This window comes from Mus musculus, chromosome 15, assembly GCF_000001635.26.
Source record: "Mus musculus strain C57BL/6J chromosome 15, GRCm38.p6 C57BL/6J".
Lineage (NCBI taxonomy): Eukaryota > Metazoa > Chordata > Mammalia > Rodentia > Muridae > Mus > Mus musculus.
In genome coordinates, this window is record NC_000081.6 from 27,910,594 (window position 1) to 27,934,183 (window position 23,590).

The 23,590-nt window shown below is 46.8% G+C and overlaps 1 protein-coding gene across 9 annotated transcripts in view; it reads right to left on the minus strand.

Moving 5' to 3' along the window:
* The window catches only part of Trio (triple functional domain (PTPRF interacting)), a 295,200-nt gene that overhangs the window by 179,945 nt on the left and 91,665 nt on the right, over positions 1-23,590 (minus strand). For all 9 annotated transcript variants that reach the window (XR_001781509.2, XR_001781508.2, NM_001081302.1 and 6 more), the window contains exons 2-3: positions 8,624-8,698; positions 2,027-2,141 (exon numbers count right to left, since the gene is read on the minus strand). Coding sequence is in view for 7 of the 9 variants with exons in the window: in NM_001081302.1 (NP_001074771.1) it covers positions 2,027-2,141; positions 8,624-8,698 (190 nt within the window). In the remaining 2 variants the exon portion in view is untranslated. The remainder of the gene's footprint in view (positions 1-2,026; positions 2,142-8,623; positions 8,699-23,590) is intronic.

A 23,590-nucleotide genomic window follows, 5' to 3' on the forward strand; every position in this document is an offset into this window, starting at 1 on the left:
TTGTATTACAAGCAAAGTTCCACATCCAAGAAAATGGCCACGCTATTAATTTGCTGATGACATGTATTGATCCCACTGTTCTAGAGTGCTCCCAGGAGGCACTGAGCTTGAAGAACATCAGAAGGGACTCGGGCTGTATCCACCTCTCTCCATCAGGACCACCTTGGAGCTTCTCCATTATCCCTGGGTGGATGCCTCGGTTACTTGTGAATTTACTTTTTAACCAAAGACAAACAAAATGCCATTCCTTGTCACTTGGGACTGGAAATACAAAAGCAAATCACGGTAATGAAATGGAGTGACTACATTCAGGAGATGAAGCACTACAAACACAGTCACGTGCTGATGCGGGTGTCACACAGTACCCCAGGGAAAATTACAAATCAAAAAAATTTGATAAAAAAATGGTTAAACTCAGTTATAAGTGTGTGGGTGTTCGCTGCACCGTTCTACTTCTATATATAAGCTCATAATTTTTAACACACAGTTTGAAGGGTGTGTCACCCAGATAAGTCACAGTGTAAATGAACAGTTGTATACTACCATGAAAGTAAACCTTTCCACTTGTACCAATGTAGACGTTATAACCAGATAACCAATTATCAGCTGCACATACCTTTCCAATAGCCTAATGATTTTTGAGTCAACTGAAGGAATATCCACTTCAATTCCAGGTGCCAGGCATAGAATCCATGGCCCGGCACACACTAAGGCCACACACCTTTTTGAGGTAACCGCAGCCCCAGCCTTACAGGCTCTGTCAACTGGCCACTGCCGAAACACACTGGCTGTGCCCCAGTGGATATTTTAGTGGACGACCTCAAGAGTGCCCTCAGTAAGTCACACTGTCAAGAACACAGCTGACTTCTGTCTACTGCAAGGCTCAGTACGAGAGGGCACAGCTACCTACCGTGGCGTCAATCTAAACAGTGCAGGACGGTCGGTCACACACCACATATTTTGGTGGCCCCATTCCAGGTACCTCAACTTAAATTAATAAAAATGTAACTCTTTTACACTTAGTTGTGAGTGTAGGTGTGTGCATGTGGAGACCAGCAGACAGCTGTCTAGTCAGTCCCCTCCTTCCACCATGTAAGTCTCCGGGAGTGACATCAGGCTGTTGGGCTTGAGGACAATCAGCTCTACCTGCAGAGCCACCTCGATGGTGGCTCTATTTACCTCACACCCCTTGCACTGATCTCAACGGCAGGAGTCACTTTTCTCAAGCCTAACAGAAGCAACTGAAGCAGGGATGGAGAGCTTTCCTCTTGGCCTGTGGCAACAGGATTAAGGAGGGGCTGGGTGCGCTTGGACCACCGGGAAGCAGAGAGAGGAGAATGGCCACCGGGAAGCAGAGAGAGGAGAATGGCTCTGTGAGGGCGACTTCCTCCTGAGTCTCTCTGCTGGGTGCTTTGTTCCCACCTTACACTGACTCGGCTCCTCACAGCTCCTCACTCAGACTCTCTGGGAAATAAAAAACTGCTTGCCCACGGTTTTGGTCAACATCCACACCGAAAGCCTGTCACTAATCTCTCAGATTTAATAGCATCTCCAAACTGGTAAGATAGTATGAGCCAGCTGATAAAGATGTTGAATGTCTCACAAACTTCATGCTACACATCAAAAGAATACTTGGGATGCACGGAAGCTCAGTGTAAGAAAGATACACGCAGGTTGTCCAAAAGAACAAGTTTCTGATAATCTGGAGTGGTGGAGCTTGCTGTAAGACTCACTGAAGACCTCCTAAATTCCAACTCGGCAGTGTAAGATCCTAAAATCCCAGCTAAATGAGCACCCAAGGTCCACCATCAACACTCAACGTTCTGCAATCGTGAAGGCCTGCCTTCTGGTTCCTGAGCCAGAGTGTTTTGAATAATCAGACGATGGTTATAAAAGTGGCAATAAAAATGAAGATCACAATCTTAATTTTATGTTTGATCTCTCTTTGGAACTAGACCTACGGTTTAGCTGTCTTCTAGACAGAGAACTTCAGAAAACATTGGCAAGGCAGTCACACAGAGCTTACCTGGGAATGCAGGCTAAATAGGAAATGAGCCTCCTGAGGTCCTCCTGCCGTATTCTGTCATGATTGCTGCGGGCTGGAAATGTTAAAATGGGACCTCCACGCTTATCTCTACCACCTACAAAATAAACGTTGGGAACAAACTTAGGTGGGGCAAGATCAGACAGACAGAACGCTCTACATGCCCTTGCAAGTCCAACATCTCCATCCATCCATTCAGGCAGAACTGTGGCTAACCCTACCACACGGTCAGGAAGGAAGTACAAACCCTAGTGCCTCTGTCATCTTTGCGCATCTCATGCTCTCTCGGGACTCGGGAAACGTCTGGGTTCTAAGCGGTGACTGGAGGATGTCACAAATGACATGATTCTGTTTCTTCTAATGTACAAGAAGAAATGCTTTTCTTTAAGGTTTGGAGAGATGAGGACTCTGGTACGCTAACACACATGCTTTACTGACTTTAACAAGCCTTTCTCCCTTGCTCCCACTCTCTAGCTCCCCTCTCTCTTCCTCCCGTTTCTCTAACTCCCTTACACTCCCCTGCTCAGGGAGCTATACAGAGGAGGAGGCAGCAAGACTGTGAGAGCCAAAGGTGGGAGACTCCAGGCAACAGCATCCTCCACACAGAGCAGAGGCACAGACACTGTGGCAGCACATTGTAAGGCCTGCACAGGATCAACCCAGTCGGTGTCCCAGCACTAAGAGGGCAAAGTGGACATTAGGTCCCACACCTAACCAGGAAGCTACTGCAACTGATACCCTTTGTTTGGCAAATGAAAACTCAGTTTTTCCCAATGGAGTCTCACTGGGCATATGACCCACAAGCCAGGGCAAGCTTCCTGCCCAGTAGTAGGTGCCAACACAAACTAAGTGCTTGCTTTCTTTGTGGACTTTCTGTTTTGTTTTGCATTGTTTGGGTTTTGGGTGGAGGGGAGTCTTAATTGGTCTTTTGCTCATTCATTTTGATTTTTGTTTTTATAGGTTTGGGGGGTCTTGGATCTTTTATTTATTTAGAAAGAGAAAAAAATTGTGGGGTAGGGAGGTGGAGAGGATCTGGGAAGAACTGGAGGAGAAAGGCATGATCAAAATGCATTCAAGAAGAAAAAGAACAAACACAGGTGAGCGAGAAATTGGACAGGAAAGCCAGGTCCGTTTAAAGGTCAGAGAAAAGTTCCATAAGGAACATGGGGAAACCAGAAAATTGGAGCTGGACAGAATGGCAGGAAGGTTTCTCCTGGAATCAGCGTAGCCTCGCTGGACATGGAGGTGAAACTGTCACCTTTTTTTTTTTTTTTTTTCCCAACCAGCATAGAAAAGCATGAGAAGAGAATTCAGCATTCCCAAGTGGATCCTTCATTGAGTTCTACAACTCTGAGAATTTCTCTCAGATCTCAGACTTCAAGCCAGGGAACTCGATTTATTTTCTCTGCACCAACAAAACGTTATCAGAGGGAATATTAATGTTGCTTTTACAGTGTCCTAGATTGACTTCGCATCCATTCTAATCAGTAATGAGACTTGATGGAGACTGAATACGGAAGCTGATCCATATGTACTGTTCAGCCACATAACTTATTTACAACATCAATTCAATGGGAGCAACCCTGAACGACGGGCACCAAACCACATGGTGCTACAGTGTGGCTGCACAGGCCACACGCCTGCTACAGTGTGGCTGCATGCCTGCTACACTGTGGGCTGCACTGCCTGCTACACTGTGGTCTGCACTGCCTGCTACACTGTGGGCTGCACTGCCTGCTACACTGTGGGCTGCACTGCCTGCTACTGTGTGTCTGCATGCCTGCTACTCTGTGGGCTGCACTGCCTGCTACACCGTGGGCTGCACTGCCTGCTACAGTGTGGGCTGCACTGCCTGCTACACTGTGGGCTGCACTGCCTGCTACACTGTGGGCTGCACTGCCTGCTACACTGTGGGCTGCACTGCCTGCTACACTGTGGGCTGCACTGCCTGCTACACTGTGGGCTGCACTGCCTGCTACAGTGTGGGCTGCACAGCCTGCTACACTGTGGGCTGCACTGCCTGCTACACTGTGGGCTGCACTGCCTGCTACACTGTGGGCTGCACAGCCTGCTACACTGTGGGCTGCACTGCCTGCTACACTGTGGGCTGCACTGCCTGCTACAGTGTGGGCTGCTACAATGAAGCTCCATGGGCTGTACTCCACACGTTCTCAAGGCATCTTCACAATGAGCCTGACAAGTGCTGTCTCTCAGCCTCAGAGGGAAGCTTCAAGGGTTGAAATGAATACAAAGGACTACAGAGTGTGGCCTTAGGTGGAACACAAACAAGAACACTCTTTCATACCAGTGCTTGGGCTGTCCTATAAAGACAGTGGAAGACAAAGACACAGAAACGTGAGTAAGTCATAGGTTCCTGGTCATACGGGAGCAATATTTATGAAAGAAGGAGGAAAGGCTACTGATAAGTAGTAATTCATCCTGAAAATATTTAATAGTTTTATAGTAATACTAATGGCTATAGTTTTTGAAAAATCTCTTATCACTAAGATAGGACATACAACAGTTTACTATTTTTCATTTCCTAATGTCTTTAAAAGTCTTTTCAAATAAGGGGAAAGAGTCAGCCTCCATAATGAAAAGTATTATTACTTAACACTTAATAACTTACATAAATGTTTAGGTCTGATAATGCTGAGGTTTTTAAGACATATAAACATTACGAGACATATACAAGACACTCATAAATAAATGATATGACATCTGGAACTAGTATCAAAATTATCCAGAGTAAGAGTAGAAGAGAAGCCAGGTGTGGTGGCGCACACCTTTAATCCCAGCACTCGGGAGGCACAGGTAGGCCTGAGTTCTAGGCCAGCCTGGTCTACAAAGTGAGTTCCAGGACAGCCAGAGCTATACAGAGAAACCCTATCTCAAAAAACACAAAAAACAAACAAACAAAAAAAGAGTAGAAGAGAAGACAGAATACGGATGGATAGACTCTGAAGACAGCCCAGGGATCTGGTTCCCGCTCTCTTGCCTGCTGAAGCTGAGATGTCGTGATGAAAGGTTTTCAAGAGCATGTCTTTAGAGCCGGAGATGTGGCTCAGTGGTGGAGGACTTCAGGAAGTGTCCTGGGTCCAATCCCCACAACAACACAGCAGTAATAACAAAAACACAAGTACTCTGAACTAGCAGCTGTCTGGGCCCAAACCACAGGAGTTCCGTGCAGCCGCTGAACTGCGCAGACCTCCTTGATGCCCTCTCTCACTATTGCAGAGGCCTGTGCCACTCGACTTCTGTAGACTCCCATGCCTTGGATTGTGCTTACTGAGCCCTGACTATGTGCAAACTATGCTTCTTCCGCGTACTTCTCACGAAGTGTGGTTTACAAGGTGTCATCTCTCTCGAAAGAGTCAAACATATTACTGTAATAGGCAGAGATGCCCATGAGTGACAGACGTGAAACAGCAATGGTCCTCAGATGCAGCAGCAGCTGCAGGAAGAGGAGGAGGAGGAGGAGGAGGAGGAGGAGGAGGAGGAGGAGGAGGAGGAGGAGGAGGAGAAGGGGGAGAAGGAGAAGGGGGAGGAGGGAGGGGGGAGCGGGAGAAGGGGGGAGGAGGGGGGAGACCTCTTCACTGACTTGGCCTTACTCTATTTGTGCTGCTATCACAGAACACCAGGAACTGGTTAGTTTACAGAGATCAGAAATTTATTTTCTTATGCTTCTGATGCTGGGAAGTCCAAAGTCAGGGTGCTGGTGGACTGAATTGCCTGGTGAGGGCGACATCCTCCACCAGGAAGGAACTCTGCAAGCCACCTTCCCCGTGGTCTTCACTGCATCCACTGGGAGGAACACTCGTGGCCTAACTAACTCTTCAAATCATCACACTGCTAACACCTGGCCTTGGCGGGTGTCTTTCAACATAGCATCCTCCTGACTCTAAACATCATATAGATGTGTCCTTTGATGTCACTTAAACCATACCATGCACAGAAGTCACATGCTGCTGTCCTAAGAAAGATGTGTATTTTGAGAATGTCATGTTCAAGTTCCAGAAATCCTACCTGGCTTTTAGAGATGTCAACCAAATAAGCATATCTCAGTATCTCAGAATCACTCATCAAATTTGGCTCACTCTATTAAAGTCCTTCTAGCTCTCACTAGGTTTAAGTAATAAAGGCTCCTCCATTCCTATGGGAAATCTTTTATTTGGAGAGGGTTTCACTATGTAGCCCTGTTTATCCTCAATCTCCCAGTCTGTCTGGACGTGCCCACATCCTGCACTTCCAGGAAGAGTTGAGCAGTACAGCAGAGGTCTGGGTGCCCAGGAGCTGATGGGCAGCGGGCGTCCTTCTCAGACGGAGGCTTGGTGTTCTACGGATGGACCCAAGGAATTTCCTCATGGTGCCTCTCAGATTCAGATATAAAATCTTTTAGTTACTCCAACCTTAAATCGGTACCAACCATCACAGGGCCGGGCCTGAGACTCCGCAAGTCACTGTGATGAAGAGACTTCGATTCTTGCTGTTATTTGGTTGGCACTTGGGAAGTGAACTATCCTGACTACTGAGTTCCAAGGCCTACCCTATATGCAGAGGTTTTGCAAAGGTGCCATGATATTTCCTGATACGTTACAAAGGGAAGTACAGAACAACGTGGATGAGTAAGTTCCAGGACAGAGGAGAGAAAGTTGAATCCCTTGAGAAAGAATGAAAGTGCTCTAGAACCACACCATGGCATAGGCAGCACATTCGGAGCTCCACTAAAATCTACTTTTAGAAGTACTGGAATGGAGAGAGCGACAGAGACAGAAACAGAGAGAGAGAGAGACAGAGAGAGAGAGAGTTAGAAGTAAACATTATTTCTGGGAATATCTTTCTTTGGAACTTTTCCTAAAAATACAGTATACGTAATCAATTTATTTTTACAATTTCCCACTCTCCCTTTCATATACAAGATAACAATAGCCTAAATTGTCATGAGCTGTTTCTGGTCAGAAGCTGGGAAATACTAAGAGTGTGGCAGTACTCCTAGCTGTCGCCTGCTGGTTATCGCCCTGCTGGCCTTGATCATCTAAACTGCTCTGTCCTCACCTGTGCTCACTGGAGATCATCTCTCCCCAGCCAGCACCGCAGAACTAAACTCTCACTCAAGATTGATGAGATCAATGCATTCTTTCTTTTTGATTGATTAGTTAGAAAGCAAGAAGGTTTAGGTTTTACAGTAAGTTAAATAGAAATGCCATGATCATAAACCCTGAATTAATTGCCTAATAACGGGATGAAGGCAAACAGAACCCAGCAGTCATGGCCGTCCATCTGTCTGATGCCCATCTCCGGCACTTCCAGGAAGAGCAGCAGAACAACAGAGGTCTGGGTGCCCAGGAGCAGAGGGGCAGCGGGCGTCCGTCTCAGACACAGACTCAGCATTCCAGGTCACGTGCGGAACTTCGAGTGAGTCCTCTTAGGTTAGGAAGGAGAATCTTTCCGTTACTCTGATTTTAAGTACAAAACCAGTAGTTCAAAAGCTGGCACATGGCACAAGCCCTTCCACAAACTGTTAGGGACGAGTTGAAAAAGAGTAAATAAACATTACTTTCAAAACTCCGTGGATTGTAATCTGTGAGTCAGTCTGTCCATCCATCCAAGTATTACCAACAACTCAAGCCCCTTTTTCTATTTTATACTCTTTTCTAGCCATGCAGATTCATTACTAATTAGATTCACTTCTCCAAAATCAACAGACAGTATAAACGAGTGAGCAAAGACAGGGCAAGCAAAGACGCCATGGACGCCTCATCTTAAATACACACAGAACCACATGCCCTCAGGACACCCAGAAGCATGGCCACCATGCTGTAATTAAACCTGAGAGGCCACGGGAGCCTGCCTCGGGCCAGCACAGCATGCTTATTTCAGATAGATAGCGCAAGGGGTGGGTACCCAGGGAACAGCAGCATCCTGCAGGACTGCCCAGGGTCAGGGCAGTCTCACTCACATCCATCCCAGGGAGAAAGCTAAAAGGTTTGAGCACAGCCTTCGCTGTGCAGCAGAGAGAGGCCAGATGTCCCACAGGCAGGGGGCTGGGCTGTCAATCTCCACTCTGTGGAGGGAGGGCTAGCAATGAAAGGCAGGTATCATCTTAAGAGGAAGCATCCGTTAGTAGACTGCAAAGACTTTACAGACACCTGAAGAGGTGGCTGCTAAGAACCCCAGGAATGGCAGCACAGAAGGAGAGGACCTGCTGAAGGACGGGAACCTTTCCTCAAAGATGAGGGAATGAAGAGCCATGGGAGACAAGGCATAGAGGTTGAAAACCCCTGAGTGTGTATTTGTGGTCACACTCCCAACTGCTGACACTGAGGTGTTTAACAAGCAGCTGTTCCACTTAACGGCTCCGGCAACGCAGCCAAATGTTTACAGAGTGACAGACATGTAGTTTGATCAGCAACACTAGCTGGCTTAGGATGTTCACGCTGCCTTAAAAATGCCTTGGGCATTAATTTTTCACGAATAAAGGATTTTAAAGGTCCATCAAATGTCGATGCTTTCATAGGCGAGGGACTTTATAATCAAACTCCGCTGTCAAGTAGAGCAGGTTAGAAAGTCAGACTTTACCTGAAAGATAGGCGACTTTTTCCTTCAGAATTGGCAAAACATCCATAGCTTTCATTTCATCATTTTTCCGAAACCCTGAAAGACAGAGAGAAAAGCGTCACCAGGCTGCCTGACTGACAGGTAAGGCCCATGTTACCCAGTGCCAAACGTCAACTGTCATCATAGCCAATGAATCAATTAGGGAACCTGTCTGTCCCTGTGTGAACACACGAGACTGTCCCCAGCATTTTCTTCTATTTTAGTGCTGAATAATGGTCATTACACATGCCCAGAGACAGTGCCCCTGAAGACTCTAAGCCATGCTAGCCATAGTAGCTTGTCCCCGGAAGACACAATATGTAATCAGTTCCAATCATTTGCCAAATCTTCCTTTTAACCTTGTGGAATTTAGGTAACTGCCAGAGAAGGCTGCAGCATTGGCATTGGCAGCTTTTTTTTTTTTTTTTTTTTTTTTTTTTTGGAAAAGTCTGCTTGTTGTAGCCCAGCAAAGCCTCTAGAGGGAGCTCGATGCCTACTCTTAGTCTCCTCAGCCTGGTTAATAGCAGTACTTGCCTGGCACACAGAGGGGCTTATGCACAGCCCACACTGGCCAGTGCTCCCTCCTGGCTCGCTCCTTCTAAGCTTTTTGGGTTATACCCCGAAGAAGAGCATCAATGACTAAGCTAGCCTGTTGCCACTCCAATTTCCGAGGTGGCCAAGGCCATGGACTGAAGAACAGAAAATCTTAGAAAGCCAGGGAACAATTTTCAATTTTACGAGAGGCCAGAATACTGCCTACAACTTAGGACAAGCCAATGCGTAAGTAGAGTGAGCTGCGGCCTAAATATGCCCAGCCCGCCCACCAGGAGAGCACCCACCTAGGAACGTGGGAGAAAGATTTTCTCCCTCGTGCTCATGCCTTAGGATACTCTAAGGGAGGTCACCATTCTAGGGCTGAATGCCCATTACAACCAGAGCTGCATCTGCCATCACTAACATACTCTCAGAGAAACACAAGACAGCTCCCCCAGGCCTGGTTTTTTTTTTTTTTTCCTTCCATTTTTGTCAAATAGTACAAGGAAAAGATCTGAAACATTATTTTTCATGTTCACAACTGGTAAAAGATGTGGTCTAAGTAAAGAGTATTAAATAAGTGGAGTTCTAGTGTGCTCACTGGCCCAGTTCTCATATTCTGATAGACAGTCTCTCACCAGGCGGGCACGCTGTCACACAACTGTAATCCCAGCAACGAGGAAGCTAACACAGGAGGGCCCTTAGGTCAAGGCACCCGAATTCAATCAAATCCGGGGATGTGCACTTGGAGAAGCGCATGATGTTGAATTCACTGCTCTAACTTTATTCTGGCTGGTGGAGAGGACAGAGCCCAGTGTAAGGCCAAACTAGATTACATGCTCAGGACTGCACTGTGGTATGTGAAACCGAGAGGAGAAATCTGGGAGAAAGAGTCCTCAGACTAAGTATCAGAGTCAGTGGCCCAAGCTTCCAGCTTTTCCCAAGCCTCATACATGAAACACAAGTTCCCTGTGGCCCTTCTAAAAAAAAAAAAAAAAAAAAAAAATCAAGCATCTGAGCCAGGCAGGTGGCAATAGCCACCTTTAATCCCAGCATTCCTGAGGCAGAGGCAGGCAGCAAGGACCAAAGCCCTGAGAGGACTTCTGGCATGACCCAGCCAGGGAATAACAGACTTGAGCCAGAGCTCAGGTCTTCAGGTCACCAGGCCACTTCACTTTCTAGTGCACCAACTTTTCTGTGTGAACCGCCATGGCTGTGTGCTGGCAACCCACCAGACTGAGAAGCAGTTCTGGTTTCTAGATGGCAGATACCCGAGCCAGAGGGCTACAATTTCACCCCAGTGCCTCCAGAGCTCTTGAATAAATTCAAGCTAATCTCAGCAGCTCCCCATCCATCGAGGTAACTCAGTACCACTTTAATTCAGTACCGCTCGTGGTAAAGATGGCGGTACAGCTAAGGCAGTGGCGTCAGGCTGGTGACAGCCTGTAGCCAATGCAGATGATGAGAAGGCTCATAAGCTGGGGGATCCCAGTGAGAATGGAGTGACCTGCAGCTATAGGTCAAACCTAAAGATGTCTGACAAGAGAAATCCTTTTCTACTGTTCAGGGTCGCGAACAGACACGTCCAACAAGCCAATGTTCACCCAGGTTCTTGTCTATGCCCTAGAGAATACTTATGAAGTCAGAGTGTGCAGCTGTTTAAAAATAATTTTTCTTAGAAATTAAAAATAAACAGCTTTTTGCTATACTCCATGGGTTCTGGACTACAGTACAGAAAGGCCAGATACCTAAGACTTCCTTGGCTCGTGAATTAAAAGGCTTTAGGTTCTGGGTTCAATGGTCTTCTCCTGGAGGCATTTCTTCTTGCTGGGATTACAGGAGGTCACCCACTACAAACTCAGTTAGAAGAGATCCCTCTGAGATTCTTCACCATATCTCTGTCCCAGAGACCAAGGAGTAGCCACACTTTTACTTCTATGACCAAGAGGGTCTGCGGATGGACAAGGACCGCACAGAGAAGTTGGTGAGGTTAGAAGAGGGTGGGCAAAAGGTGGGCAGCAGGCAAGGAAGGCAACCACCAAGATCAGGGGCATTTAGCTGTGCCCATTTTCTGAACGTTTAAGTTACATAAAACCTACAATAATGTGAGCAGAAAGGTAAGGAAGCTGGTGTAGGCTTTCATGAACCACTACTGTGGGGCACGATGGGTCCCAGGGAAGGAGTGATTGACAAGCACTACTTTCTGGGTCAGGCCTACAATGTGTGTGCTGAGGATGCTCATGAGAGGGCATTTGCAGTTAGGCCTTGGTTAGCAGAGGGATGACTGTGTAAAGAGAGCTCTGGGAAGTTCTGGCTTCAAGTCCACTCTCCCCTTCCCTCCTTCCCCTTCTCTAAATGTGCATACGTAAATTAAATATCTTAATAGTTTCATCTAAGACAGCTCAACCCTGATGTTAAACAACAGAGTGGATCGTGTTACATGTTTACAATGCTATCTGGCCAGGAGCAGTAAGCCTGGGATAAATACTAAGACCACGCCACCGAATGTCTCCTGTTTCAGAAGCTGCCAACCATGCAGCAAATGGATAGCCTCCATCTTCCTCTCACTCGGGGAACTCGCTTTAGACGGAAGTAGGTGCGAGTATCCAAACCTCTGAGTACCGGGTGAAAAGGAACAAACTACCAGAGTCTGCGTCCCTGTCCGTCGTCCCCCACCCCCACCCCCGCCGCCGCTCGCCCAGTGTCCTCCAGGACTTTCTATTTCAGTCTGTAAAAGATCAGCTCTGGGTATTTAGCCTTCAGTCACACCATGATTACAGCTGTAAGAGGGAAAATTACCCTCTTTGCTCCAGGAGGAGAGATCCCACAGTTGTCTCTGACAATGGGAAATCTTTTGGGTGAATGGGGGTGGGGGGAGCTGGAATGTCAACAACCCAACAGCGCAGTGGTCAGATCAACTGTGCCCTTTTGGTCATCAGACTCTGTGTCAGGGCTGCGGTGCCACTCCAACAGAACCGTTCCCAGCAAGCCACAGAGCTCACTGACCACCACGGTGGCCTTCCATTTTTAACATCAACCAACAATAAAGGAGCAGCAGCCCTCCATCTTGGTTGCTCCCAGGAGGAGCCGCACCACGGGACATCTCCAGGTTGTGTGAGCGCTCACTCATCACTCAGCTCGTTGACCCAATAGCACTTTCCGTGTACATGTGCACAAAGACCTAAGATGAAGCTAATTATCTGAGGTAAGGGTAAGATTTTTGGTGCTGGGAAGATGGCTCAGTGGTTAAGAGCACTGACTGTTCTTCCAGGTCCTGAGTTCAATTCCCAGCAACCACAACAACCATCTGTAATGGGATCCGATGCCCTCTTCTGGTGTGTCTGAAGACAGTTACAGTGTACTCATATACAATATATACATATATACATATACATACATATATATGTGTGTGTGTGTGTGTGTGTGTGTGTGTGTGTGTGTGTGTGTGTTAAAAAGAGTAAGTTTAAAACTAAAACAGCTTCTTTTGGTAATCCACTCAGGACCTCTAGCAGATTTTAATCATTTTGAATTTCACATAATCATTCGCTGACTTAATTTTTTTTTCTTTTAGGAAAACATGGTATTTAAGAGCCCTATTATTCCTCCACAGATAGAGCTCCTGATAAAGTTGCCCGTGTGCCTTGTTCTGAATTGTCTGTCAGTCACCCACAGACTGCTTCCCAGCCACCTCGTAGGTCTCAGAGCCTGTCAGCTACCCCCACCTTACATTTATTAAACCGAAAAATCGCCTGTGGGAAAGACTGAAGCATGGCTGACGGAAGCACAGGTTATGCTACAAGTAAGACTAATAACTAAGGCAGCGTTCTAAAGCAACCACAGCAAAAATGTTAAATAGTAAGCTGGTAGCTGCTCTTACTGACGAGCCTTGGTGGTAATTACCGAATTTTACTCATTAGGTAATTGGCAGAGCTCCGGAACACAAAGGGCAGGAGATAAAACTCCACATCTGTGCGGTGGCCCCGCCCTCGCACTGCCGGCAGAGAGGGTGACGTCACCCTGTCTGAGCAAGCCGCTCCAGCGCAGAGCCTGCAGGATGCTGCTCCACTGCAGGGAGGCAGTGCTAGCGAGGTGTGTGTGGTGGGGGTGGGGTGGCCGTGTAAAGCTCACGCCAGTGTCACAGGAAGGAAGTGTTTTAATGGATCGGAATCTTCTGTGAATGCATTTAATTATGGAAGAATGTTAGAGAACAAAGGTTACATTTTCACCAGAATGCTTACTAAGATATAAAAAAATGCAAGCACAATCAACTGATGCTTATGTCATTTTTTACAAAATTATATGACCCCAGATTGGACACGAGGATGAATCACATGCACCGGGAATGTAGATGTGTCCACAAACCACCACATGGAAATAACGACAAAGCGGATTCTAATGTTTAGTAATAACCACCTGATTGGCTAACTCATCCTGTCTTATTAGTGACAGCCTATAACAGCACACAGTTAAGAAGAGCACAAGCTTTACTGACTCAAGGAAACGTCAACATATAGCTCTGGCTTTTCATTTCTTACCCACAAAGTATACAGGACAAGCTGAACTGCCAAAGGATGAAAGGCTTGTTAAGAGTATTACAAATGCCTTAAACGAACGAAGAAATCAGTAGACTTTGTTGATGTTTTAACTATGCATTAATGGTACATTGGAAGTTAATTCATAATATATAATAGGCCAGTTGTCCAAAGGCATTATATTGTATAACGGCTATTATTATATAGTGGTTATTATTATAAAAGGGGTTCCAGCTTCTTCTAGTTTCATAAAATAAAAAGGAAATATGGCCAAGGGCACCCTTAATCTTCTGATCCCAGACCAACAAAGAAGCAAACAGAGAAATTGCATTTCTCTGACTAAGTGATTCAAAATAAATCACATGGGCAACCTGTCCCCCCCCCCCCCATCTCCCTGTGCCTCTGTCTGTCTGTCTGTCTCTTTCTCTGTGTCTCTCTGTGTGCATGTGTGCTATAAAGCCTGACAGCAGACGCCACCCTAATTACATATGTGCCTCTCACTTATGCATACATGCACACATGGTTCAGTAAAGCCAACCTGATCCACAGACTGCTTTGCAGAAGAGCCCGGGGAATTGACCCAGAGCGATAAAACTCGATCCCTGAGCTATGTGAATGGATACCAGCCCAACCAAGATTGATTGTTAAGAGAAATCCTGATCCATTATCACATCAAGCATTTCATTCATTTAAATAGCCTCGCCTGGCTCCCCTTGCCTTCCACCCCACCGTGGAATTCCCGCAGGTGGCCTTGCTGTATCTGCAGCCTCCTAATCAGTGGTCAGTAGTCCTTCTGACCCCACCACTCGCCTTGAAATCGGCTTCTAGCTCACACCTCCTTCTACTGCTCTCCATAAGTTTTCCACGATGCCCCTCTGTGGCTTCTTGATGCCTTCCCGTAAGACACACACTCCCTGACATGACATAATCCTTCAGATGTGACATCTGCCTCCTGTGCAGCCTCGCTCGCTTGCCAATACTTATTCTCTCCCCAGGCGAAAATGAAAGAATCCCAACCAGACAGACGCTCAACTTCTGACCCTTTGAACTCCTACACGCATCACCAAAAACCCACTCCCATCATTCCTGTTCCCAGAAATACGTGTGCACACTGCACACACTGGGAACCCTAATACTGGATACATAACCCACTCAGCGCCTGTAGCACTCAAGCCTTTGCCACATCCTGGAAATGACCTAAATACTGGTCACAGTCACTGGGCACTGTGTCCCACCGTATGGGGAGCACGGCAGAAAACCCCAAGCAGCCATTTAACCCTAGGAAAACAACACCCTTTGCAGCTGGCAAACCTCACCACCAGTCTACAACTGGGCTCCTGAGTACAGTTCACAAAAACACAGAACTAACCATATTCTAAAGTTGCCAACCTGCTCACAATGGCCAGGCACTAAAAGTGACTGGTTCTCTTGCTGTCTCGTGTACTTAACGACGAGTCCTTCATTTGTAGTTTAAGATAGGAAAAGGTTTTACTTTGGGGTTGTTGCAATGTAATTAAAACATTATTTTCTGCCCTAATCACTGTTGGTCTCACCTCTGATGAAGGAAGGAAGGGTGGAGCATACGAAGGGAGAATGCTTAGGAGGAGGCTCATTTCTGCACTTTCACTGCAGAGAGGGGGGGGGGGGGAGCAGGAGCAGGAAGTGTGCAGGCATCAGAGGCCTGCTTCTCTGCAGTTAGCAGGGTTCACCCAAAAACAGTTGCAAGGAAATGCTTTAGTCATGAGACTTTGTGACCAGCCTGGGCTTGAGGGAACGAAGCTACGTCAACTCCACACAACTCCAGACAGAACTTCTTTGTTTTACATGTCAGCACATATGTGTCCCAAGTCCCCGAGTCCCAGAGGGCTCAAGTGGAACAGCTGACAGAACGAATCTCGGGGTTTCTGCCATATGTTTTCTGCAACAGGAACGGAACACAACTTAAACTTCTGTGAGTGCGAGGTGTGGCCAACAGGCTTGCTTCGGTCGTGTCCGCCTGCCTGTTGGTGACCATTACTAGGAAAGACAGGAAACAAATAAGGAGAACCAAGGCTTCTGAGACTTCAGATGCCACGGGACAAAGGACTTGATCCCAGCAATGAGCACCGGTTTGGATTTAAGCTCCAAATCTTATTACCTTACACATTAGTAAATCTTACGGATTATTATAGTTGATCGCCACACCAGTGTCCCTGACCCCTACGTTGGCTCCTGCCCACTTCTTTTGCTTGCTTGTAGTTCGAGACAGGGTCTCTCTTTGTAGGTCTGGCTATCCTCGAACCACCAACAAGACTTCTAGCTTCTCTAACATGTAAACTGTCAATTCAGCCCCTGTGACCTGGGTTGTGGCTGGGGACTTCCTTCCTGCAGGGGACTTCCCCGGGCTTCAGGGGCCCTGCCTATCTTGTCAGCCTCTGCTTTTACTACTCAAGGCTGAGAGTCTTAATAAGTAATCAATTAATTTGAGTGGCCACGAGTTACATCTAAACAATACTTAAATCATTATCTTGTTTATACATAAACCAAAGTTGCTAAATATTCAGCAAAATTAGGATATTGTAGGTCTGTCTGTTACAAATACACTCCAGTAAGTCACGGACCCTTAAATGTGTCAATGAGGTAAAGGCTTCATGGATTTAATTCCAACATGAAACTCACTAGAAGGGCGTATCTTTAATGAGATCCAAGAATGTGGCAGAACTTTGTAGTAGCCAGTTCCCCGATGGAGCCTCGAGCTGTTTGGTTCACTTGGCGCTCGTGTTCAGACAGAACTTTTACACACACTGATCTGCTAAGCCCTGGGGATTCCCCAACCTGCACAGTCCCTGTTTGAAGACGCTTATCGTCGAATAGAGAACAAAACATGCACGAGAGCAGAGAACAGCCTCGACTCCACTCCCAGGCGGGTCCGTCTGACAGGTGCGCATCTGGGCACGCGCTGCTGTTACTGATCTGAGGTGGGGAGGCTGTGATTAGCTGGACAATCTTAACTACCACCCGTTCCCACCCAAGCACTGCATCGTCGCTGGCATGGAAATAAACCCCAGACGACCAAGGCAAGACCCGGAACATGGAGGCCCAAGACACAGCTGACATTGTCCTTCCGTGCTTCAGCCACCCTACTTGCCTTGACAGTTCTGTCCCTGTTTTCTTAGTGTGCGCTGCAGTTCATCTGTGCTGAGGGACCAGTCACAATCAAGGTGGGCCATCCAGGTAATTTCTGGTGGGGGGGGGGGGGGTGGTGGGGCGTGGCAGGGGATGTGGAATCGTGTAAGAAACCTAGGGAGGACAACTCATGCTTCATAACTTGTTTGATTTTAGGTTGAATTCTAAACAGTCAAGTCTGACATTTTCTTCCAGGTCCTTCTATGTGGTGGAAGATGTGACTGCTGAAGAAACACTAGCCCTGACGCGATCCTACAGGCTAATGGCTTCCTGTCCAAGAAACAGGACCAGCATAACTTTGCTCATGGGTAATGAACCTGTCCAGCTGCCTCAAGATTATAGCTTTATCCCAATGTGGGCGGCATACGGCCTTGAAAGCTAAAGCCATTAATTTACTCAACACTTAACCAGGCCTGGTGCCCTGCCCTACGCCCATTTCAGAGCAGGGAAAATCACATCAGACAGGCCTGGGTGACTTCCTTTCCTGCTGGATCCTGGTAAGAGGGTAAGACACTACAGAGTATGGCGGCTGAGGAAAACCTGCTCAAGTTAACAAGAGAGAGAACACCATTTCCCTTCTCTATCCACCACCTCAACCCACCATCCCCTCATCTCCTGCAACTGCGACTGCACCTCAAATCCTCTTTCCACGCTTAGAAAAGGAAGGGCTTTTTAAAGACAGAATAAAATATGGCCGTTAAGTAAAAAAGATCTAGTAACATTCAAGGGAAATAACTGCCTTCATTGACTGCTCTCCACAGTATACATTGAGGCAGGGTCTCACACTTGAACACAACATTCTCCTGGTTACCCTAACCTAGTGACCTGCCCCAGGGAATCCCTTCATGGCCATCAGTATTCATGTGGATACCAGGTATCTTATTACGGCTAGTCCTTACACTGAGGGGCAAGACTTCATCCACTGAGCTATCTTCCTTTGCATAAGAGTGGACCACATGTGGAAGAACTGGCCTCCCTCTTGGTATCATGAAGCATCTTCACTGGTCCAAAGGAAGATGCATGCTGGGTGCAAAGGCCAGCAGAGATGGGAGGAGAGGAGGGGTGCGACTCTAAGCATCCTTTGCCTGAGGACTCAGGTAAGCCTTGGGATATGACCATCCTGCCCACAGTGCATCACCTTCCTAGACTCTCTGGGGATGCTGGAACTTAGTAAGTCAAAGCCAGGACAGGCTCCACACAAGCTTGCCCATGGTGCTCTGCGGCCCCCTCAGAGCAGGGCTAGACTCTGGGCAGTTGTGGTAACTGTCCTGACTTGAGAGAGTATGGCTAAGTTACCAAGGAAGAGCTCTAATGGTGGGATGTTCTCTTACTACTCCAGCTGGGCACTAAGAAAGGACAGAGGCTTCTGGTGGTTGTGGCCACTGACCCTCATGCTGAGGCCACACAGACGTCTCTTCCCGCTTGTCATAGGTCCCTTTCAAGACACTGGAGGTGGGGGTCGGGGCAGAGAGAGAGAATTCAGCTGTTTGCAGCTCAGCAGAGCGGCATGCTATGGGGTGGTAATTCTGTTTTCCTCGTTTCTTCTCCTAAACACTGTCACTTACAGCGGAACATGTCACCATCAGAATCTTTTCTACCAAAAGCATAAGGAATCCTTTTGCAAACTAAACTTAGTATGAATGAAAGAAGTGGGAACACTGAAGGGGCATTTAAGTGGGTGTGGCATGGACACCCACTCACTTGGTAGCTCTCCCCTTCTACAGCTTTGTATCAGGCCCTACACCAAGCAAGACCTCCTCAGCAGCTCCCTGCTCCAGGTGCTGCATCTAGAGGTTATAAGTTACTGCCTGAAGAACAGATGGGGAGAGGGGGTCAAGTAGGGTTCCGACAACGTGGTGGGCAGAGGTGAGTAGCACTGAAGTTTTATGTGTACCTCAAAGCAACACCACAGTTCAAAGTTAGTATCTCCTTCGAGGCAGGGCTCAGGGACGAAGCTGTCTGGGTCAGCTGCCTGCCACCCTGGGGAACACTGGCAGAGGCTAAGTTTCCCACACTTTCCATGTGAAATGGGGAGCCTGAGATGGCTTCACCTCCCACCAGGCTGGGTGTAATGGGCGATAGATAGAGAGACAGATGGACAGACAGAAGGATGGTTCCGAGAGAGGATGAAACGAAAGGACATAAGACATTGGTTCTCAACCTGTGGAGCAAGACCCTGAACCTTTCACAGCTATCTTGACATTTCCTACACCTCAGATATCCTGCATATCAGATTTTATATTATGATTTATAACAGTAGCAAAATTACAGTTATAAAGTAGCAATGAAGATAAATTTATGGCTGGGGGTCACCACAACATGAGCAACTCTATGATAGGGTTGCAGCATGCGGAAGGTTGAGAACCGCTGTAAGGTTTCTAACCCTACAGTCTGGTTGAGGCTTCTTGACAACTCTGAGTGAAGAATTCTAGCCACATTAACAAATCTACTATAAATTCACCAATACAGAATTACTTTTACTTCCATACAGAGACATGTCTCGTCTCCCTTCACTCCTTCCCCACCTATACATCTGCAATTTTCTGGGAATCTCATAAACAAGACTATAAATTTCATTTGCAGAAGGAAAAAAAAAGTCTTACTCATTGTTTAACCCCTATGATCTGTGGTTTTATCAGCCTGTTAATAAACTACCCAATAACCTTAGGAAATATCTTACAGCCTTATTTACCAAAAACTAAAAAGAAAAAAGATCAAAGTTCTTAGCAACCTTTTGAGGGGTAACTTCAAAAAATAAATCACCAAATGGCAACTCTTGAGACAATTACATGCAGCTCTCTTGTGAAGCACACATACACTTATAGGTACTTTCCTTCCTCAAAGACCACACACACACACACACACACACACACACACACACACCACAGCACAAACTGCTCATGCTTTACCTATGTCAAAACATCTTACAAAGCCCAAGTCTGCTTCACACTGACAGGCCCTGACATTCTTCTGGCAAAGTCAAGAGTCCAGATTTCACCTCAATAAGGGTCTCTGAAAATAATCTCCAGGGCTCCTGCTCCCAGGACTGCAGCTCCCAGGCCCACTCAGCCCCACCATCAGCAGCGGATCTGAGGAAGGTCTCACTTTTGGATGCCAACCCTGCTTTAAGAGGCTGGTCTGAGGAACCTTGTGCTCACTCACCTGAGGTTAGTGTTGGAGAAGGCAAGGGATTATTACTTACAAAGGAAAAGCAAGGTCTGAGACAAGCCACTGTTGAAGGCCACCCATTCCCCATGAAAGATGTATTTTAGAAATCAACACAGTCATGGTACATTAACCTTGGGCATTCCCTTTTGAGACTGACTATAAATTACCTAGCAACGCATGAGGCAATTTCAACAGGAGAACTCCTTAGAAGCATCCCTCCCCACCCATCACCCGCACCAGGGCATCCTCAGCTTCCTGCCTCTTTCCATGGCACAACATGACAGATACAACAGGAAATGAAAGGTGAGCCTAGGTCGCCGCCTATCTCTGATCTCTCTTCATTGCCTCTCACAGGAGCTTATAAGCACTAGTGTCAGGAACTCCACTCCTCCTTGAAGATGGAGAGATGGACAACCCACTACCACCACCAAAAAAGCTTTTACCTGGCTATGACATCCAGGAAGCAGGGAGGCCTCCGTGGGCTTGTTTGACTCAGTTTCCCTTTATGGTCCACCTTTAATAGATAATCAAACACGAGCAAGCTCTTCCCTACCCTTGGCTTCACTCTGCTGAGCAAATCTAATGATGCCTGTGGTATACTTGGCTTCCACATCACGCCCTTGGCCCACTCTACAGACAGCACTCATCAGAAAACAATCCCTTAAAGTGGTGGGTAAACAAACTAAGTTCTTCTTGAAAGTCAGACCAGGAGGCATCATGGAAGCTGGTGGCATGACATCAGTCAACTTTGCAACCAAAAACACTATGCAACCTTCTTTTTTTTCTTTTTTGTTTTGTTTTTTTGGTTTTTTGTTTTGTTTTGTTTTTTCGAGACAGGGTTTCTCTGTGTAGCCCTGGCTGTCCTGGAACTCACTCTGTAGACCAGGCTGGCCTCAAATTCTGAAATTCACCTGCCGTTGTCTCCCAAGTGCTGGGATTAAAGGCGTGCGCCACCACGCCCGGCTGTTATGCAACCTTCTAAACCTTAAAACGGGAAGGACAAGGGGTTGCTATTTTATGTAGCAAATGAACGCTCCGAGCCCTGGAGCTCTGATTACTCGATTACTTACTTAATAGTAAAACAGAAGGGCTTTCAAGTCAATTGCTGTTAGTCTTTTTGTCCGCCATGGACCCTGGCCGTGTAGGAGCACCAGAGTGTTGTTCATACATGAAGGCATATGTGCATGTATGTGTCACGTGCACACGTCTGCAGCCCCACCTTGTTTACGATCGCTAGCCCAGCCAATACCCCAGAACCCCACCCCACCCCCACCCCTACCCCCTGGCCACTGGCTCTAGACTAAGCCTGCATTGACTTTTCAGATAAGCACTCATCGTGCTTTTCTCGGCAGATCTTTCATCTTTTCAAGTGTGCAGTCACACTGTGTCCATCCGCCCGAAGCTTGCCTTGACCCACCCTTGTGCTGAGCTTCATTTTCCATGTGACGTCACTGTAGTCCAGCACCTGCTCGGGAACGTCGCTGCAAACTGAGCTGTCGCCCAATCCTGTTATTAAAAACGCACTGCAGTGAACAGCCCTGGCTGTGTCTCCGGAGCTCGTTGCCAGAGCACTTCTGGGCAGAGGGTGAAATCCATGCTCCTATTCTCAAGTTCCTCTCTACTTCTTTTCTAAAGTTTGTCCCATCTGTAAGAGAAGTCACTTTCCATGGATGTAACTATTTCTTGCCCTTTACTAAAATATCTTTTTAAAAAGAAACAAACAACCAAAAAGCGAGCTGGTTAATGAATGTCTTATAAATTGATCTGAACTCTCTCCTAGGTCCCAAACTCTACACTGGGTTTTTGTATTTGATCATCCCCATCTGACTGAAACCCGGATATCCCAGATGTTTCCCTTTCTATTTGTATCCTAACTGAATTCCCTTAGTGTTTCCACCTATTTCAGATCCTTAACGGTAACGACCAACAACGAACTGTTGGGGATCTTCAGGAAGCAGTGCCGGACTTCCAACAGCCATGGACTTTCCAAGTTGTTGGAGAAAGCGTGTTGTTTCTCAATTTCAGGAATAAATCTTCTCAGATTAATAATGCTATAAATGGGTATTATAGTCCCAGGGAACTCATAAATTCCTATTTAGTGCACAATAACTACTGGTGTGAGTTGGAGCAGAGACAGGAGAACAAGCTAGGAACCTTCCTGCCCTTCTCCAGTAGGAACAGCCTTCCGCACCATCCCACTCTCTGAGCATCCCTCTATCACAGGAACCTCGCCTGGTACTCTCTGGAGGGAAGACCTCATCTCCTACCACCCAATGAAGACTTCTTTATATCCCCCACAGTCTTAAGCATCCAGAGCTGATCTGTGTGGGCTCCAGCTATTAACCATGGCTCTACACATACCACAGTCACATAATTCATGGATGTTTATCATATTAGAAATTCAACCTGAGGAAGTTATAAAGTAACTATGTTGAGGTTGAAGAGATGACTTAACTGTTAAAAGCAGAGGACCCAAATTTGGTTCCCAGGACTCACAACTGTCTGTGACACCAGTTCTAAGAGGAATCCAATGCCTCCTTCTGATCTCCAAGGGCACTGCACGCACACACAAGCACACACATGAACATACACAATTAAAACTAAAACCTCAGAATAAGTTCTTCCAACACAATAATAAGTCCAAATTTTCTTAGCATAGCATCTTGAATAAAAATATTAGTTGTCATTCCACTCTCACCCCCAAAACAAAAATGACCTTCAGAAAGTAGGCTGCGACAGCTCAGACTCCCTTTCATGTCTGTCCAATAGAACCTATCTAAATTCTCACACAGGGTCCTCTTTAACTATTGTGTTAGCTGTGTCTACTGAGAAAATTGGTAAGTGGTACTTTGAATAAGAATGGCTTCAAATAGGTGCACATATTCAAATGCTTAGGGAGAGGCACTGTTTGAAAAGAGTGTGGCTTTATTGGAAGAAGTGTGTCACTGGGAGTGGGCTTTGAGGTTTCAGTAGCCCAAGCCAAGCCCAGTACTTAGCTGGCTGGCTGGAGCACTCTATATCTGTCTCTCTCTCTCTGTCTCTGTGTCTCTGTCTCTGTCTCTCTCTGTCTCTGTGTCTCTGTCTCTCTCTCTGTCTCTCTCTCTCTTGTGTCTCTCTCTCTCTCTCTCTCTCTCTCTCTCTCTCCTGCCTTCAGATCCAGATCTAGAACTCTCAGTCACCACGTCTGCCTGCATGCCCCCATGCTCCCACCATGATGACCACAGACTAAACCTCTGGAACCATAGCTACGCCCAGTTGAATGCTCCTTTTTAACAAGTTGCTATGATCATGGTGTCTTTTTACAGCAACAGAGCACTGACTACAACAGAGTAATCACATATGGGAAGGTTGGATGTACAGGAGATGCCCAAGACAAGGTGTTGGGGGCTAGGAGATGGCTCTGCAGTTAGTAGCACACGCTGCTCTTGTGGACGGATGACCTGTGTTTGATTCGCAGCACACACGGCAACTCACACCTGCGTGTAACTCAGGCAACTGCACTCAAGTACACACACATACACAAAATTAAAAACTGTCTGTTTTTGTTTAG